This window comes from Amblyraja radiata, chromosome 13 (assembly GCF_010909765.2).
Source record: "Amblyraja radiata isolate CabotCenter1 chromosome 13, sAmbRad1.1.pri, whole genome shotgun sequence".
In the NCBI taxonomy this organism is placed as follows: domain Eukaryota; kingdom Metazoa; phylum Chordata; class Chondrichthyes; order Rajiformes; family Rajidae; genus Amblyraja; species Amblyraja radiata.
In genome coordinates this window covers 40,555,901-40,575,337 of record NC_045968.1, presented here as the reverse complement: position 1 = coordinate 40,575,337, position 19,437 = coordinate 40,555,901, and the positions used below count along the sequence as shown (strand labels likewise).

The 19,437-nt window shown below is 48.6% G+C and overlaps 1 protein-coding gene across 2 annotated transcripts in view; it reads left to right on the top strand.

The window, feature by feature from the left end:
- The first annotated feature begins 12,186 nt into the window (after positions 1-12,186).
- gyg1 (glycogenin 1) overlaps positions 12,187-19,437 on the top strand; it is a 66,865-nt gene continuing 59,614 nt past the window's right edge. The window contains exon 1 of one of the 2 annotated variants that reach the window (XM_033031878.1): positions 12,187-12,334. In XM_033031878.1, the coding sequence (XP_032887769.1) occupies positions 12,325-12,334 (10 nt within the window). In that variant the 5' untranslated portion in view covers positions 12,187-12,324. The remainder of the gene's footprint in view (positions 12,335-19,437) is intronic. The other variant, XM_033031877.1, reaches the window with a different exon arrangement.

Sequence of the window (19,437 nt, the reverse complement as noted above, 5' to 3'; positions counted from 1 at the left end):
ATTGTCTACCCTCTATCTATGCCTCTCATAATTTTATATAGTCCCATCGCTCAGCATCCAACATTTGAGAGAAAATAATCCAAGTTAGTCCAACTGTTTTTTCACTGTCTTTTCAGTTCACCTTTCGCCCCACGGTTTCTTGCATAGAAAATAGTCAGTCACTGCCAAAATCAACAGAAGAAACCAACAATACTTGTATTTTGTTTGTCCTTGCAAGTGTTGACAGACGGTTGAAACATCAACTCATTTACAGAATAAAGGCACAATGCTTGATTGTCCAACTTGTTTGATAATGGCGGAGCACCAGTGCAAAGGTTGTCAGTGAAGCCAATAAGGACAGTTACACTTTATCCCTGCCAACAATAAAGGTCATTGTGGTACAGGTAGCAATGTTTGATTCTGCGCGTTAGAGATGTGGAGCCTTCCTTCATCTCCTTTGGTTGCTGATTCAGTCGAGAGTATGGACTTCTGGCAGCAGTAACCATTTCTTATGGAGAGCATCGTCAATGAGGGGAGGCAATCAGTTTCACCATGGGATTACCACAGAAACCTCCAGCCCAGATATCACCCTACACCCACACAGACACTCTCTTCAATATGGTTGGCGACGCAAGGAACTGCAGATGCTCATTTACATTTAAAAAAACACAATACGCTTTAATATAAGTCGAAGAAGCCATGATGTTGGTTTACAGAAAAAGGCACAAAGTGCTGAAGTAACTCAGCCGGTCAGGCAACTTTCTCTAGATGGCATGGATCGGCGACGAGAGGCAGAGCAGGCTTGAGGGGTGGCGTGGCCAGCTTCTGTTTGCTGTGTACTTGCATAGGTAGAACATACAACATAGAACAGAACAGCACAGGACCACAATGTCTATGCGAACACGATGCCAAGATACACTAATCTCCACTGCCTGCACATGATCCATATCCCTCCATTCTCTGCATATCCATGTGACTGTATATGAACCCTTTAAATGTAAAATCATATATGCCTCCACTATCTTCCCAGGCAGCATGTTCCAGGCACCCACCACCCTCTGTGTAAAAAAAATCCATTGTGCTATCATTGTCTGAGGAAGGTTCCCAACCAGAAAGATCACCGATCCATGTTGGCAGAGATGCTGCCTGACCCGCTTAAGTAACTCCACCGCTTTGTGTTTTGTATACAAAAATCGCCTCGCAATCTCCTTTAAACTTTACCCCTCTCACCTTCTAGTCTTCAAGAGACTATGAGGTCTAGTCTTTGATATTCTCGTCTTTGACCTTCTAGGCTTTGATATTTCCACCCTGGGGAAGAAGGTTTCTGACTGTCTACCCTCTCTATGCCTCTCAGAATTGTATGTACTTCTATCGTGTCTCCCCTCAACCTCAGGCGTTCCAGAGAAAACAATTCAAACCTGTCCCACCTCTCCTTGCAGCCAATCCTCCCTAATCTAGGCATCCATCATTCTGGGAAAAGAGATACAAGGGTCCCCACTGTAGATCAGTGCATGCTCCTTTAACATAGTGACCTCACCACTACTAACCACGCCCCATTGTCTCCTGTATAATTGTAGCTTCCCCGCCTCTAGCTCTCTCTCTAGTCCCAGTGATGACCACGGACAGCTAGGGCATAATGTATGTAGTGAATGAATAAAGATACTTGGTAAGAGACTTTGAGTGTTGGATCAAGTCCTTTTACATGGTGTCAGCGCGGTAGACTTGCGTCTCCTGTTTATCGGTTTTATTTTATTATTTGTTTCTCCCAGTTGTTTCCCCACCTTTACATTTACTATGGCTAACTCGTTCCGTCGTCCTGACAAGCTCATTTTTGACGCGGACATCGTGCACCGCTGGACTGTCTTCCAGCGCGACTATGAACATTACGTCGCTATTGCTCATCCTGGTGTATCTCCTGCGGTACAGGCTCACCTACTCCTCAACCTGGCTGGTCCGGAGGCTATGGAACATTATGCGGCGTTCGATTTCGACCCTCCGGAAGACCGCCATGACCCGGTATGTCTCATGGCCAAATTTAATGCCCTATGTGACATTCCCACAAATAACATAATTGAGCGCTTTAAGTTTTTCTCAAGACGTCAGGTTCCCGGTGAGCACATTGACGCTTACATTGCCTCTTTGCGTCATTTGGCTCGGAGGTGCCGCCTCGAAGCTATTACAACTGACGAATTGATCAGGGACGTCCTGGTATACGGTCTCCTAAACTCAAAGCTGCGCGAAGATCTACTAATGAAACCCGACCTCACGCTAAAGGATGCCATGCATTCTGCTCGTATGGCCTCTGCTGTCGGCTCCGTTTCCCACCCACAGTCCCAGGACATCAACTTCACCGGTACCGTGGGCCGCCGGCGGATCAATAGCCCGCCTCGCCCGTTCTCGCCCGCTTCTCCCGCTAAGGTCACCCCTCGTCGTTGCCCGAATTGTAATTTCTCCTCGCACCAGAACAACGTTTGCCCGGCGCTGGGTAAGACTTGCAACTCTTGCGGGAAACTTAACCATTTTTCGTCAGCCTGCCGTTCTCGTGGGAAACCGATCCCTGCTCCTAGAAGGAGTCTAAACATTCTTGCGGACACTGATAGCGCGCCTGGTTCCCAGTACCAACCAGAACTCCCTGATTCAGATACGATTTCCTCCCATGGTGATCCGACTGTGTTTTCGCTCCTGGGTGCACCTGGCCCGATAACGGATCCCTCAATACATGTTATTGTGAATGGACACTCCTTCTCGGCCAAGGTCGATACTGGTGCGTTTGCAAACATTATGTCTGTTCGCCTCTTCAAAAAGATAGGTTTGGGTGAGAGAGTGCTTCCCGATAGCTCCCGCCTTCATGCCTATGGGGGAGGTGTTCTGGTCGCAGTGGGGAAGGCCACTGTTATCTGCACTGTTCTCAAGACCTCTCGGCCCCTCACTTTTCTCCTGCTGGACTCTGATAACGTCACCCTGCTGGGCGCCCGTGCATGCCAGGACTTGGGTTTGGTCTCTTTTCACCGCGATGTCCACCTGGTGCAGGCCCCCATGGACCCCCTGATAGAGTATCCTGACCGTTTCGATGACATTCTGGGCAAGCTGCCCTGTGCCTATAAAATCGTTGTTGACCCGGGGGTCGACCCGGTCGTTAGACCGGCCCACCGGGTGTCTTTTGCCATGAAGGGCCGCGTGGAGTCCACACTTCGTGATATGGTTTCCACTGGCATTCTCAGAGAGGTGAGCGCACCCACCCTGTGGGTCTCCACCATGGTCGTTGCTGCCAAGAAAGACGCCAGCGAGATCAGGATCTGCATCAACCCGAAGGACCTGAACCTTGCTATCCAGCGCCCGCACTACCCCATGCGGACGGTGGAGGACGTCGCTGCACAGGTTGGTCCTGCCACTGTCTTCTCGGTCTTAGATGCCAAGAGCTCCTTTTGGCAGATCCCTCTGGATGAACGTTCGTCTTATTTAACCACCTTCAGCACACCTTTCGGCAGGTTTCGTTTTCTTCGCATGCCCTTCGGGATCAACTCAGCGAGTGAGGTTTTCCAGCGGACCATGGAACAGCTGTTTGCCGGGTTGCCATGTGCTATTATTGTCGATGACATTCTGGTATACGGGAAGGACGTCGCTGAGCACGACCTGCACCTACGCCAAGTCCTGGACCGGGCCCGTGAGATTAATCTCAAGCTCAACCCGAAGAAGTGTCGGTTCCGCGTTCAGGAGGTCACGTACGTGGGCCACGTTTTCACGGCCAGTGGACTAAAGCCAGACCCCCAGAAGACTGCTGCGGTCACCGAAATGCCTGCTCCCACCGACGTGCCCGGCCTGCAGCGATTTCTGGGCATGGTCAACTACCTGGGTAAGTTCATACCCGACCTCAGCGAACTGAGTGCCCCTCTGAGGGAGCTAATCAAAAAGGACAATGCCTGGGTCTGGCTACCGCATCACCAGTCGGCATTCGTAGCCCTGAAGTCCAGGCTCGCTCGCACCCCGACTTTAACGTATTTTGACCTGAACAGACCAATCGTCCTCACCTGCGATGCTTCTCGGTTCGGACTCGGTGCTGCCTGCCTGCAGCTCAAGGACAATCGGCAGCTGCCTGTTTCCTATGCCTCTCGCACCATGACCCCTGCTGAGCAGCGCTACGCTCAGATCGAGAAGGAGCTCCTTGCAGTGGTTTTCGCATGCTCCAAATTCAAAGACTACATTATGGGCAACACTTTCACCATTGAAACGGACCACCAGCCGCTGGTTTCTATTTTGAACAAGCCTATCCATGCGGCCTCCTCGCGGTTGCAGCGAATGATGCTGCAGCTCCAACGATTCACATTCAACATTGTGTACCGCAAGGGCAAGGAAATGTTCGTGGCCGTCACATTGTCCCGTGCGCCGCTCCCTTCCGTTGCCCGTCATCCATACGAATCGTCTGACCTGATGGTACTGAACGTTAACATTGTTCCCTCTTGGCAGATGCAGTCCCTGGTCGAACACACTGCCGCTGATCCTGCCCTACAACAGCTTGCGGGCGTCATCCGCCGTGGCTGGCCTGACCGACGCTCTTCTATACCGGCCGGTGCCGTGCCCTACTTCCTGGTTCGGGACGAATTGGTGCTGCACAGCGGCGTGGTGGTGAAGGGCCACAAGGTCGTGGTGCCGGACGCTCTGCGTGACCACTACTACCAAACCGCACACAGCGGTCACCCCGGGGTGGAGGCCACTTTGTCCCGGGCCCAGGCTCAGTTTTTCTGGCCTGGCATGATTCCGGAGATTCGTGACAGGGTCTCCGCCTGTGCTGCCTGCAACAGCCTACTGCCTCATCAACAACGCCAACCTCTCATGCAGCAGCCGGCTCCAGAGCTGCCGTGGATGGCTGTCGCCACTGACATTTTCGAATGGCGTGGCAAACACTTCCTGGTCCTGGTGGACTCCTACTCCAGCTGGTTCGAGGTGGACCAGCTGCCCTCCCTCACGTCTGTTGCCGTCATCGGGAAGCTTCGCCGCCACTTTTCTACCTTTGGCTCCCCGGTGACTCTCCAATCCGACAATGGCGGACAGTTTTCCAGCGCAGAGTTCGCCGCTTTCGCCGCCCTATGGAACTTTCGCCACATCACCAGCAGCCCCGAGTACCCGCAGAGCAACGGCCTTGCGGAGCGCGCTGTCCGCAGTGCCAAGGAGCTGCTGGAACATTGCCGTCTGTCCCATTCGGACTTCTATCTTGCCCTACTCAACCTCCGCAACATTTCCCGGGACCCCGCACTTGGTTCGCCTGCCCAGCGCCTTATGTCCCGCACCACTAGACCCCCTCTCCCGGTTTCTCAGCAATCTCTAACGCCCGCTGTCCTAAGCCCTGCCGCTGTCAAGGATCGCATCATCGAGAAACAGGTCATCCAAAAGCGCTCCTTTGATAAATCTTCCCGACTACTTCCCCGTCTGTTCCCGGGCCAGGTTGTTCGGATGATGTCCACCTCCGGTCATCACCGGCTGGCCGTTGTCGTTGGCAATGCCGACTCTCCCCGGTCCTACCTGGTTAATTACGAGGGCACCGTGTACCGTCGGACATGCCAGCACCTGCTGCTAGTCAACGAACCTGCTCCGCCTCCCGCGGACCCGTTTTCGCCGCCTGTTCATTCTCCGCCACCTGTCCAGCCCCCGCCGCCAGTCCATTCACCGCCGCCTTCGACTACTCCTGCCCCTGTCACTCCTCGCATGCCACGGTCCCTTCCCTCTCAGCTCATGGTGCCCAGCCCGCACGGTCCCCCTTCTCCTACTTCACCTGCGGTGGATCCCGTTCCGTCGCCTTGCTCTCCTCCTCCACCAGGGCTTTCATCTCCCAGTTCCCCTATCTCTGTCCCTGCACCCGTTCCTGTTGCTCCTGCGGTGGAAGGGGAAGGCGGGTTGCGCACCCGCTCTGGGCGTTTGGTCAAGCCGCCTGTCTGGTACGGAGTGGGCGAGTAGTCTGCTTCATTATGTTTTCCAACTGTTCCTGGTTTGCCTCTAGCGTATGAGCCGTGGTCGCTTTGTTTCCAAGAGAAAGGATGTAGATCAGTGCATGCTCCTTTAACATAGTGACCTCACCACTACTAACCACGCCCCATTGTCTCCTGTATAATTGTAGCTTCCCCGCCTCTAGCTCTCTCTCTAGTCCCAGTGATGACCACGGACAGCTAGGGCATAATGTATGTAGTGAATGAATAAAGATACTTGGTAAGAGACTTTGAGTGTTGGATCAAGTCCTTTTACACCCACTATCCGGGCCATCCCTCTCCTCACTGCTACCACCAGGCTGTCCGTTTCGCTGCCGTATTACTCCATGACAATCACTCTCACTTTACCTCTGGAAGTCGGACCTTTGCATCATGTTTGGACCAAGGTCCAGAGACAACTAGCCCTAGTGAAATCCAGCTGGGAAATGGTGAGGGAAGGAACTGCAGGTGCTGGTATAAACCGAAGATAGACACAAGATGCTGGAGTAACTCAGCGGGTCAGGCAGCATCTCTGGAGATGCGATGTTTCTGATATACTGCCTGACCCATTGAGTTGCTCCTGTATCTTGTAGCTCCAGTGATGCTGCCTGACCCATTGAGTTACTCCAGCATCTTGTGCCTATCCTCTGGGAAATGGTGAGCGTGTTTGTTATTGGTGATAATTTTGTAATAAGGTGGATGAATTGAATGTGCAGTTAGTAGTTAAGGAATATGACATAGTTGGAATTAGAGAGACATGGCTCCAGGGAGACCAAGGCTGGGAGCTAAACATGCAGGGGTATTCGTTACTCAGGAAGGATAGACTGAAAGGAAGAGGAGGTGGGTTGGCATTGCTGGTTAAAGAGGAGTTTAATGCAATAGCAAAGAGAGACATTAGGTTGGATACTGTAGAATCAGTATGGGTAGAACTGTGAAGTAGACAAGGGCAGAAAATGCTTGTTGGAGTTGTATACAGACCACCAAGCAGCAGTAGGGAGATTGGGGATAGCATCAAGCAGGAAATTAGAGATGTGTGTAGCAAAGGTACAGCAGTTATCATGAGTGACTTTAATCTGCTTATAGATTGGGCTACCAAATTGGTAGTAGAGTTGAGGAGGAGGATTTCCTGGAACTTTATACGGGATGGTTTTTTGATACAATGATACAATTTATTTGTTGTCATTTGAACCTCATTGAGGTTCAAACGAAATTTGGTTTCTGCAGTCATACACACAAGAAAAAGAACCAAGACACAACACAATTTACACAAACATCCATCACAGTGAATCTCCTCCTCACTGTGATGGAAGGCAAAGTCTTATCTCTCCCCTGCACTCCTCATTCTCCTCCCGATGTCAGAGTCAAAGCCCCCGGGGGGCGATGGTAAGTGTCCCGCGGCCATTAAAACCGCGCCAGGTGATGCAAGGCCGCGCTCCGTGTCTTGGTGTTGGAGCCCCTGGCGTGTGCTAGCAAGTCCCACGGCCGTTAAAGCCGCGCCGGGCGATGTAAGGCCCCGCTCCAGGTAATTTTCAACCCCGCAACTCGGGCGGGAGAAGTCGCCGTTGCGGAAGCCCCGAAAAGCGGTCTCCCATCAGGGACCCGCGGGCTCCCGGTGTTACTGTCCACCAGACCTGCGGTTGGAGCCTCCGAATCACCGGGGTCGGGCTGCAGCAGCGCGCCACCACCGCTCCTTCCGCTCCGAACTCGGCCAGCTCCACGATGGTAGTAGGTCCGCAGCTCCGCGACTGGAGCCCCAGGTCGTTCCGGTTGGAGACCGCTCCACGGTGCTAGGCCCCAACGACAACGGAGACCCGACAGAGAAAAGGTTGGGTTCTCGGTGCAGGGGAAAGATTTTTAAAGTTTCCCCACCCCCCGTGTCCACACACATACCCAGTTAAAAAAAAAAACACTTTAAACTACAATCAAACGAGACAAAAAATATTAAAACGACAGACGGACTGCAGAGGCCGCTGCGACGTGAGTCACGCCGCCCACCCAATTTTTAAACCAATATGTAGAAAACCGACTAGAGGACAGGCCATCCTAGACTGGGTATCAACTGACTCTAAAAGCTTATTTAGATATGTAAAAAGGAAAAGATTAGTGAAGACAAATGTAGGTCCCTTACAATCAGAGACAGGTGAATTTATAATGGGAAACAAGGAAATGGCAGAACAATTAAACAAGTACTTTGGTTCACTAAGGAAGACACAAACAATCTCCTAGAAATGCTAGGGACCAAGAATCTAGTGGGAGAGAGGCACTAAAGGGAATCCACATTAGGCAGGAAATGGTGTTAGGTAAACTGTTGGGACTGGAGGCAGATAAATCCCCAGGGCCTGATGGTCTGCATCCTAGAGTACACAAGGAGGTGGCCCAAGAAATTGTGGATGCATTGGTGATTATTTTCCAATGTTCTCTCGACTCTGGATCAGTTCCTGTGTACTGGAGAGTAGCCAATGTAACCCCACTTTTTAAGAAAGGAGGGAGAGAGAAAACAGGGAATTATAGACCAGTTAGCCTTACATCAGTAGTGGGGAAGATGCTTGAGTCGATTGTTAAAGTTGTTATAGCAGTGCATTTGGAAAGCAGTGACATGATCGGTCAAAGTCAACATGGATTTATGAAGGGGAAATCATGCTTGACTAATCTTCTGGAATTTTTTGTTGATAAATATGAGGTTATCCACTTTGGTAACAAGAATAGGAAGGCAGATTATTATCTGAATGGTGTCAGATTAAGGAAAGTGGAGGTGCAATGAGGTCTGTGTGTGCTTGTACATCAGTCACTGAAAGTTAGCATGCAGGTACAGAAGGCAGTGAAAAAAGCTAATGGCATGTTGGCCTTCATTGCGAGAGGATTTGAGTTTCGGAGCAAGGAGGTCCTACTGCAGTTGTACAGGGCCCTGGTGAGATCGCTGCTGGAGCATTGTGTGCAATTTTGGTCTCCTAATTTGAGGAAGGACATTATTGTTATTGAGGGAGTGCAGCGTAGGTTCACCAGGTTAATTCTCGGGATGGCGCGACTGACATATGATGCAAGAATAGGTCGACTGGGCTTGTATTCACTTGAATTTAGAAGGATGAGAGGGTATTTTATAGAAACATATAAAATGTTCAAAGGATTGGGCAGCTAGATGCAGGAAACATGTTTCCGATGTTGGGGGAGTCCAGAACCAGGGGTCACAGTTTAAGAATAGGGGGTAGGCCATTTAGGATTGAGATGAGGAAAAACTTCTTCACCTAGAGTCGTGAATCTGTGGAATTCTCTGCCAGAGAAGGCAGTGGTGGCCAATTCACTGGATGTTTTCAAGAAAGAGTTAGATTTAGCTCTTGGGGCTCAAGGAATCAAGGGATATGGGGGAAAAGCAGGAACGGTGTACTGATTTTAGATGATCAGCCATGATCATATTGAATGGCGGTGCTGGCTCGAAGAGCTGAATGGCACCTATTTTTCTGCTTCTATGGTGAGCATTTTAATAACACTCTCAACATTTCCCCAGAGGGTAGACACAAGGTGCAGGTGATAATTAGATCGACTGGATTCCTCCTGCTTTTATGTTAGAACATACCCGAGCAATTTTCCACATAGTTGGGTTGTTAGCATTGTAACAACTGGAACAGTTCGGCTAGGAGTTCAGCTTGTTATAGAGAACAGACCTTCAGTACTACAGTTGGGATGTTGACTGCCCCGTGGTCTTTACTGTGTCCAATGATCTCAGCAATTGAGATCACATTGATATCACCCATCCCCTCCCCCCTCCTCTCCTCCCCACCCTTTCCCTCACCCCTTTACCTCCTCTCCCCCTTTTCCCTCCCACCCACAACTTCCTCCCCCCTCCCCTCTACCCTTCCCCCTTCTTCCCCCCACCTCCCACCCTTCCCTCTCCCCCCGCCCCCATTTTGTGTCTATCTTTGGTGTAAACCATTATCTGCAGTTCCATCCTACACACATTGTGTCTTGAGCAGGAAGGAACTGATTACACCGATTTTCCAGTTGCCAAACACTTTAACTCCCCTTCCCACATTGACCTTCCTGTCCTGGGCCTCCTCCACTGCCAGAGTGAGGCCAAATGCAAATTGGAGGAACAGCACCAGCGGTATGATATTGATTTCTCTAACTTCAAGTAACTCTTACATCCCCTCTCTCTTTGTCCTCCGCCACCATAGTTGTTGTATTGCTGAGTTTCAGTTTATGTTACTCATTAACACTTTCCCCACAGCCAACAATTGTGGTCTCCAGCTTTCCTTGATCATCGTTGCTGGCTTTAATCTGTCCTTCTGCATATCTTTCATTCATATCTCTCGGTTCCCTCTCCCCTGACTCAGTCTGAAGAAGGATCTCGTCACCTATTCCTTTTCTCCAGAGATGCTGCCTGACCCGCTGAGTTTCTCCAACACTTTGTGTCGAGCAGTTGGAACAGGAATCTGTGGCAAAATAACTACAAATCCCACAATCCCTTGTGTGCAAGCAACCTGCTTCAGAGCAAAGATCTTATCTTGCTTCAGAGGCCTCTGTTCCCAGGATGCCTCAGCTCTGCCTATTCCCATGTCGGAGTTTTGCTTCGTTCTTCCTCAGAGATCACCCCCTGGTGGGAGGGAAAAGGGGGTGAGGAGTGAGCCTGGGGTACATCCATACATTCCCAGGGTGTGTTCATCGTTGCACAGCCCAGCTGGTGTACAGAGTCTGAACACACAAACTTGTTTCTGTGACAAATTGGCCCAAGGTAGACAGACCCCTGCCCACAAGTCAAGACAAGTCAAGAGTCAAGAGAGTTTATTGTCATGTGCCCCAGATAGGACAATGAAATTCTTGCTTGCTGCAGCACAACAGAATATTGTAAGCAAAAATATAGAACAGTTCAGTTCAATATACACATAAATAAGCAGATAAAGTGCAATAGGCTGTTAGTTCAGAGTCTGTTTGTTTGCGAGTTTAATAGCCTGATGGGTGGGAAAAAAGCTGTTCCTGAATCTGGATGTGACAGATCTCAGGCTCCTGTACCTTCTGCCCGCTGGGTAGTGGAGAGTTGAGTGCATGGCGAGGATGGTGTGGGTCCTTGATCCCTTCGATGGTGGGGAGGTCAGAGCCAATGATGGGACTGGGCAGTGGTCACAACTTTCTGCATCCTTTTCCGCTCCTGGACGCTCAAGTTGCCGAACCAAGCCTCGATGCAACCAGTCAGCATGCTCTCTACTGTGCACCTGCAGAAGTTCGCCAACACTAACTCAACCCCACACACACGCATTGGGCTCACACACATGCATTGGGCACACACACACACACGGGTAATGGGCACACACACACTCATTGGGCACCCACAAACGCGCATTGAGCGCACACACGTGTATACATGGATCACACACGCACACACATGTACAGGTGTTGGCATTCATCGTCAAAGAACCGTGCTACCCAGACATTGACCCCTTCGAGCCGCTACCTGACACACCTCAAATAGTCAGTCTGAAGAAGGGTCTCGTCGCTGCCAATTCCTTCTGCCTCATCCGCTGAGTTACTCCAGCATTTTTTGTCACACCTCAAATAATACTGTTAGTATCATCAAATAATGAGCACTGTGCCTGTATAGAAAAAACACACACAGTTGAACATTGACAATACACACATTTACAGCTGCCTCATGCACACACAATTGCCCATCACGCACACTACCTCTCACACAACTACATATCTCTCTCATGCACACACAGCTGCCTCTTGCACACACACATTTACACAACGACCTCATGCACACACAACTGTCTCCCTCACACACTGCTACCTCACTCACACACACACACAACTACCTCTTTCATATACAGTTGTCACACACACACCTCTACACACGCATGCACACACAACTACCTCTCCACACACACCTCTCTCACACACAAGTACCTCACATACACTACCTCTCTCACACACAAGTACCTCACATACACTACCTCTCTCACACACAAGTACCTCACATACACTACCTCTCTCACACACAAGTGCCTCACATACACTACCTCTCACATACACTATCTCTCTCACACACACAGATCTTTCAAACATTCATACACATGCTTGCCTCTCACACACAACCTCTCTCTCACACACATTCATACACACAACTACCTCTTTCACACAGAGAGATCTCTCATACACACACCTTCCTCTCTGCCATATCCACACTCAGCTGACTCGGACTGACACTGACGCGCTCTCTCTCTCACACACACATTGGGCTGCCTCCGGCGCCGTGACGTGTCTCCGCCGCTGTATATAGGACAGAGTGAGCACTTGCGGCTTCCCTGCCAAGCGGACAGAGAGGACACAGCGGGCAGTAGCGACCCCCCTCTCCCCACCGGCCCCGCCGCCGCTACTGTGATCGCACCGTGCCAGCATGTCTCAGGGTGAGTGCTCGCTGCTCGGCCCCCCTTTCCCTGAAGGGACACGTTTTGCATTCTTTCTCAGGTTTAATGTGCAGATAAATCTAGCTGCAATTTTCCTTCCAGCGGCTGGTGGGCAGTTGCAGTCTGCGACAACCCGTTTTTTGGTCTATGCTTACTACGTGCAAGATAGCTGCAGTTTGCATTCTCACCTAATCGGTCGCCCTGCTGCTGTTTTCTTCTTTTTTTTCACTTTGCTTTTAAAACCAAATTCTCTTTCCGCTCTCTCTTCTCTTCCGGTTGAAATTGACCTGGGTTGCACTGAAATATCAGCAGGCCTGGCCCGCTGTGGGATCACTGCGCGCCCTCCAATCTATTTTCAAGACTGCATTTAAGCCTGAGTTTGACTGGCTTGTTTTTATTTCCTTCCTTTTGATCCCTCGCGTGATTTGCAAACATTGCACGGTTCGAAAAATATTCCTCGAATATAGTCCTGTGTAACTAACTCCCAGAACTAGCTTCTGCAAAGACTTTCCCCCTAACTTTATCCAACGAATTATTGTAAACCATACAAGTCCTGCCTATGTTATCACAATTCCTATCGAACGATGGATTTAAATATCATTCCAAGTATATCAGTCTCAGCAGCGTTTTAAAATGTTTGAGTAGACTATTTAAGAAATAACTCTGATTTAAAACTTTTTAAGCTCACCAATGTTCTGTTTTCTTTGCACTGGCTTACAAAAAAATTATTTCTCCGCTTGTGTTCACCGCCAGTAGCCGGCGCAGTTCTCTATTAACTGCATCACTAACTTTGATAATGAGTTCATTTTGGCATCAGTTGGCCAGTTAAAGCAAACATTTATTTTTTGAAGAACCAAGGAACTGCAGATGCTGGTTTACAAGCAAGAGAGACACAAAAATGCTGGGGTAACTCAGCAGGTCAGGCAGCATCTATGGAAAACATAGAGAGGTGACGGAAAGTCAGCCACAGAGTCATACAGCGTGGAAACGGGCCCTTCCGCCCAACTTGCTCACATACCAGCCAACTTTTCCCATTTACACTAGTCCCACCAGCCAGCGTTTGGCCCATATCCCTCCTAAACCTGTCCTATCCATGTATCTGTCTAAATGTTTCCTAAACGTTGCGATACTGGGAGCACTTTTTCAAAGTAGGAATACCTTGAGGAGATTTTGAGTCGGGTAGTTTCAGAGTTGCCTCTACAGAGTGATCACCCAATATGCATTTGGTTTTACAAAAGTTTAGGACATCGTGTTGTGCAGTATACTTGATTGGGAGAGTGCTGCTTCACATGGATGGTCAAGGGTATGAGTTCCTCATTGTTGGTACTGGAGGTATCAATTGGATGACTCTTGCATCTCATCCCCATAACAACCCTGTCCTTCCTCCTTTGTCTTGTCGATCCATCTCTTAGCCTTTCTACCTTTTAAAGTGAACCTCGTTTCACTCTTTTTATTTTTTGTCTGAGGAAGGTTTCGACCTGAAATGTCACCCATCCCTTTTCTCCAGAGATGCTGCCCAACCAGCTCCTTGTGTCCACCTTCACTCTTTCCCAGTTGTGATGAAGAATCTTTTGCCTGAAATGTTCACTGTTTCTCTTTGTACAGATACTGCCTAATCTGCTGAGTTTTTCCAACATTTTTTGTTTTTATCTCCAGCAACTTAAGGGTTTGTGCATTTGCGTAGAGTCATAAAGCATGGAAACAGGCCCTTTGGCCCAACTTGACCACGCCGACCAAAGTGATCGTCTACACTAGTCCCACCCACCTACGTTTGGCCCATATCCCTCTAAACCTACCCGATCCAGGTACCTGTCCACAGACACAGGCAGCATCTCCGGAGAGAAGGAATGGGTGACGCTTCGGGTCCAGATCCCCGTTTGGCCCATATCCCTCTATATCTACCCGATCTATGTACGTGTCCACAGACACAAAAAGCTGGAGGAATTCAGCAGGACAGGCAGCATCTCTGGAGAGAAGGAATGGGTGACGTTTCAGGTCTCATCTCAAAACGTCACCCATTCCTTCTCTTCAGAGATGCTGCGTGTCCCTGCAGAGTTACTCCATCTTTTTGTGTCTATCTTCGGTTTAAACCAGCATCTGCAGTTCCTTCTTACACATGTACCTGTCTAAATGATTTTTAAACATTGTGATAGTCCCTGCCTCAACTACCTCCTCCAGCAGTTGTTCCATATATCTGCTACCCATTGTGCTTTAAAAAAAGAAATAAGAGCCCCCCAGGTTCCTATTAAATCTTTCCCCCTTAAACCTAGGTCCCCTGGTTCTTGATTCTCTTGCTCTAGGTAAAAGACTGCAATTGCACTATCTATTCCTCTTATGCCACATGGATCTCAGAATCTTCCTCCTACATTCCTTAACAGACTTGCCCTTTGTATCCCTCTTTCAATGTCTTATCACGACACCTACTCTCCAGATTAAAGGCTGATCCCTTTCTGCATTCCTTTCCACTGGAGATGCATGCCTACAATCCTCAGTCGCACTCTCTCTGTCTCTCTCCCTCCTCTCTCAGTGGCCTGACCAAACCCATGATTTGTTGTGCATTTGATCATCCTTGACCTATTGCCAACAAGGGGTGGCACAGCGATAAAGTTGCTGCCTCACAGCTCCAGAGACCCAAGTTCAGTCCTGACTACGAGTGCTGTCTGTACAGAGTTTGTATGTTTTCCCTGTGACTGCATAGGTTTTCTGATCAAACCCATGATTTGTTGTGCATTTGATCATCCTTAATATTTAATAACTCTGGCACTGGCCACTCAAATCAGCTGCCCTGGACATTTGAATGACTTTTTTAACTGTATTTTAATGTTGCTGTTTTACCTGCTTTTAACTATTTGCACTGTTTCATCAGGGACTGGATTGTTTTTATTGTTTTATTATGTGTGAAATGTTTAAGATTTATGTGCGATGCTCCGGTATTCCCAGGGAAACGTCTTCTCATTTTGCACTGTACAATTGTTGCTTTGCAAGATGACAAGAAAGGTTGATTGATGGATTGATTAACCTATTGCTAACACCAGGGGTAGCACAATGGTAGAGTTGCTGCCTTACAGCGCCAGAGACCTGGATTTGATCCTGACTGCGGGCGGGTGCTGTCTGTGTGGGTTTTCTCCAGGTGCTCCGGCATCCTCCCATACCACAAAAGCATACAGGTTGGTAGGTTAATTGGCTTCTGTAAATTGTCCTTAGTGTGCATGTTAGTGCTAGTGTACGGGGTGATCGCTGGTCGACGCGGACCCGGTGGGCAGAAGGGCCTGTTTCCATGCTGTATCTGTAAAAGTCTAAAGTGAATACCATGCCATTGTGCTTGCTGTCCTGGTAACAATTGCACCCCCCCCCCCCCCCCGTTTCTTAGAAACGATGACCTGGTCACCCTTGAAGCTGTTTGTGACAGCTTGCTGTGGCTGAGGTGGCTCCTCCATTTTCTGCCTCAAATGTTAAAAGTGTTTAAGAATAGGGAGGTAATGCTGGCACTGTTTTACCACAAGTGCCTTGTGCAGCTTGGATTAGCAGATTGCAGGGAAGATGTGTTTGCAGCGAAGAGTTGACAGAAGAGATTTATGAGGTCGTTCCCTGGACCGTAAAATTGTAGCGATGAATAAAGATCGGCTGAGGATGTTCGACTTAGGAATAGAGGTGACTGAGGGAGAAAACACTTGGTATTTAAAATTATGAAAGGCCTATAAGGTGTAGATGGGAAGAATTTATTTTCCTTAGGAGGGAATGGGGGGGGGGGGGACATAGATAGAAAATAATTGCTAGAAAGATTAGAGAGGAAGTGGGGAGGAAATAAATTCTCTCGGAAGATGGAAGGAATGTGCAGGGTGGTAATACAAGCAGAATCTTCATCACTTTCAAGCAGAACAAGCAGGGAGAAAACAGTCCATATCATGATTTTTCTGCAATGCAATGCATCATCTGTACATGTGTCAAGAGAGGCACATTGGAAACAAAAATTGTATTGATTTATTTACTCACTAAATTCAGCAAGAGTGAATTTGATTCCATATCTCAAGTGTTTGTGTAATGATTTGTGCATTCTGTAAAGGCAAATTTCCGCTATGGCGATACTGCAGGGGTTATAGAGTAATAGGGCGGCACAGTGTTGCAATAGCAGAGTTGCTGCCTATCAGCGCCGGAGACCCAAGTTCGGTCCTGGCCTCCTGACGGGGTTTGTACGATCTCTCTGTGACTGCATGGGGTTTCTGGCCAAACCCATAATTTGTTTGCATTTGATCATCCTTAACCTATTGCTGATACTAGGGGTGGCACAGCGGTAGAGTTGCTATCTTACAGCGCCGGAGACCCGGGCTTGATCCTGACTTCAAGTGTTGTCTTTCCAGAGTTTGTATGTTCTCCCTGTGACTGCATGGGTTTTCTCCGGGCGCTCCGGTTTCCATTCACACTCCAAAGGCTTACAGGTTTGTAGGTTAATTGGCTTCTTTAAAAATAGTAAATTGTCCCTAGTGTGTAGTGTACGGGTGATTACTGGTTGGCGCAGACTCAGTGGACCCAAGTCATAGAATCATAGAGTGATACCGTGTGGAAACAGGCCCTTCGGCCCAACTTGCCAACAATGTCCCAGCTAGACTAGTCCCACTTGCCTGCGCTTGGTCCATATCCCTCCAAACCTTCCTATCCATATACCTGTCCAACTGTTTCTTAAATGATGGGATAGTCCCAGCCTCAACTATCTCCTCTGGCAGCTTGTTCCATGCACCCACAACCGTTTGTGCGAAAAAGTTACCCCTTGGATTTCTATTAAATCTTTTCCCCTTCACCTTGAACCTATGTCCTCTGGTCCTTGATTCCCCTATTTTGGGCAAGAGACTCTGTGCATCTTCCTCTCATGATTTTATACACCTCTATAAGATTCCCCCTCATCCTCCTGCGCTCCATGGAATAGAGACCCAGCCTACTCAACCTCTCTCTATAGCTCACACCCTCTAGTCCTGGCAACATCCTCGTATATCTTTTCTGAACTCTTTCAAGCTTGACAATATCTTTCTTATAACATGGTGCCCAGAACTGAACACAATATTCTAAATGTGTCTCACCAGCGTCTTATACAACTGCAACATGACCTCCCAACATCTATACGCAATACTCTGACTATTGAAGGCCAAAGTGCCAGAAGCCTTTTTGACCACCTTATCTACTTACGACTCGACCTTCAAGCAACCATGCACCTGTACTCCTAGATCCCTCTGCTTTACCACACTACCCAGAGGCCTACCATTTACTGTGTAGGTCCTGCCCTTGTTCGATATCCCAAAATGCAACATCTCACACTTCTCTGTATTAAATTCCAGCAACCATTCCGCTGCCCACCTGGCCAATCGATCCGGATCCTGCTGCAATCTTTCATAACCATCTTTACTATCTGCAAAACCACTCACTTTTGTATCATCAGCAAACCTGCTAATCTTGCCCAGTATATTCTCATCCAAATCATTATGTAGATAACAAACAGTTACGGCCCCAGCACCGAACCCTGATGCACACCACTAGTCACGGGCCTCCAGTCTGAGAAGCAACCTTCCACCATAACCCTCTGAGAATAGATAATAGACAATAGGAGCATGAGTAGGTCATTCGGCCCTTCGAGCCAGTAATGTCCCAATGTGATCATGGCTAATCATCCCCAATCAGTACCCCGTTCCTGCCTTCCCCCCCATATCTCCTGACTCTGCTATCTTTAAGAGCACTATCTAGCTTTCTCTTGAAAGTATCCAGAGAACTGGCCTCCACTGTCCTCTGAGGCTGAGAATTCCACAGACTCACAACTTTCTGTGAGAAAACGTATTTCCCCGTCTCTGTTCTAAATGGCTTGCCCCTTATTCTTAAACTGTGGCCCCTGGTTCTGGACTCCCCCAACATCAGGAACATGTTTCATGCCTCTAGCGTGTCCAAACCCTTAATAATCCTATGTTTCAATAAGATTCCCGCTCATCCTTCTAAACTCCAGAGTATACAAGCCCAGCCGCTCCATTCTCTCTGCTTCCTTCCATGGAGCCAATTTGCTTTCCATTCAGCTATCTCACCTTGGATCCCATGCGATGTAATGTTCCAGCGCAGCCTACCATGCAGAACCTTGTCGAATGCCTTACTGAAACCCATGTGCACAACATCTATAGCTCTGCCCTCATCGACCTTTTTGGTCACGACTTCAAAAAAATCAATCAGATTTGTGAGACTCGACCTCCCACGTACAAAACCATGCTGACTATCCCTAATCAGCCCTTGCCCATCCTAATTCCTGTATAACCTATATCTCAGAATACTCTCTAGTAACTTTTTAAATACAGATGTTAAGCTCACCAGCCTATAGTTCCCAACATTTTCCCTGCAGCCCTTCTTGAAAAGAGGCACAACATTTGCCACCCTCCAGCCTTCCGGCAACTCTCCTGTATTTAAGGATGATTCGTCAATTCAACCAGGGCTCCAGCAATTTCCTCTCTAGTTTCCCACAATGTCCTCGGATATATCAAACCCCAGAGATTTGTCTACCTTGAAACACGCAGTACCTTCAGTACTTCCTCGACGGTAACCCTGACTGCTCTCAAGACACTTCCAGTGACTACTCCAATTTCCTCCGTCCTACTGTCTTTCTCCTCGGTAAATACAGAGAAGAAATACTCATTTAGGACCTTGCCCATCTCCTGCGGCTTCACACAGAGGTGACCGCTTTGATTCCTGAGAGGTCCCACTCTCTCTCTAGTTTAGAAAATACCTTAGGTATTTATAAAATCTTTGGAATTGTCCTTAATGTTACCTGCCAGAGCTATCTCCTCGCCCCTTTTTGCCCTTCTGATTTCCTTTTTTTAGTTTACTCCTTAGTTCCCAAAACTCCTCCCAGGATGCACTTAATTCCAGCTGCCTATACCTGTCCCATGCAACCTTCTTGTTTTTGACCAACGCCTCAATTTCCCTCGTCAGCCATGCTTCCTTGCGTTTGCCTGCTTTGCCCTTTTGGGACCAGTGACTTTCTCTCGTGCCCTCAAAGTTGGCCTTACCCCAGTTGAGCATTTTGACATGTGGACCCTCTCCATCCCTATCCATAACTCTTATAAACCTAATTGAACTGT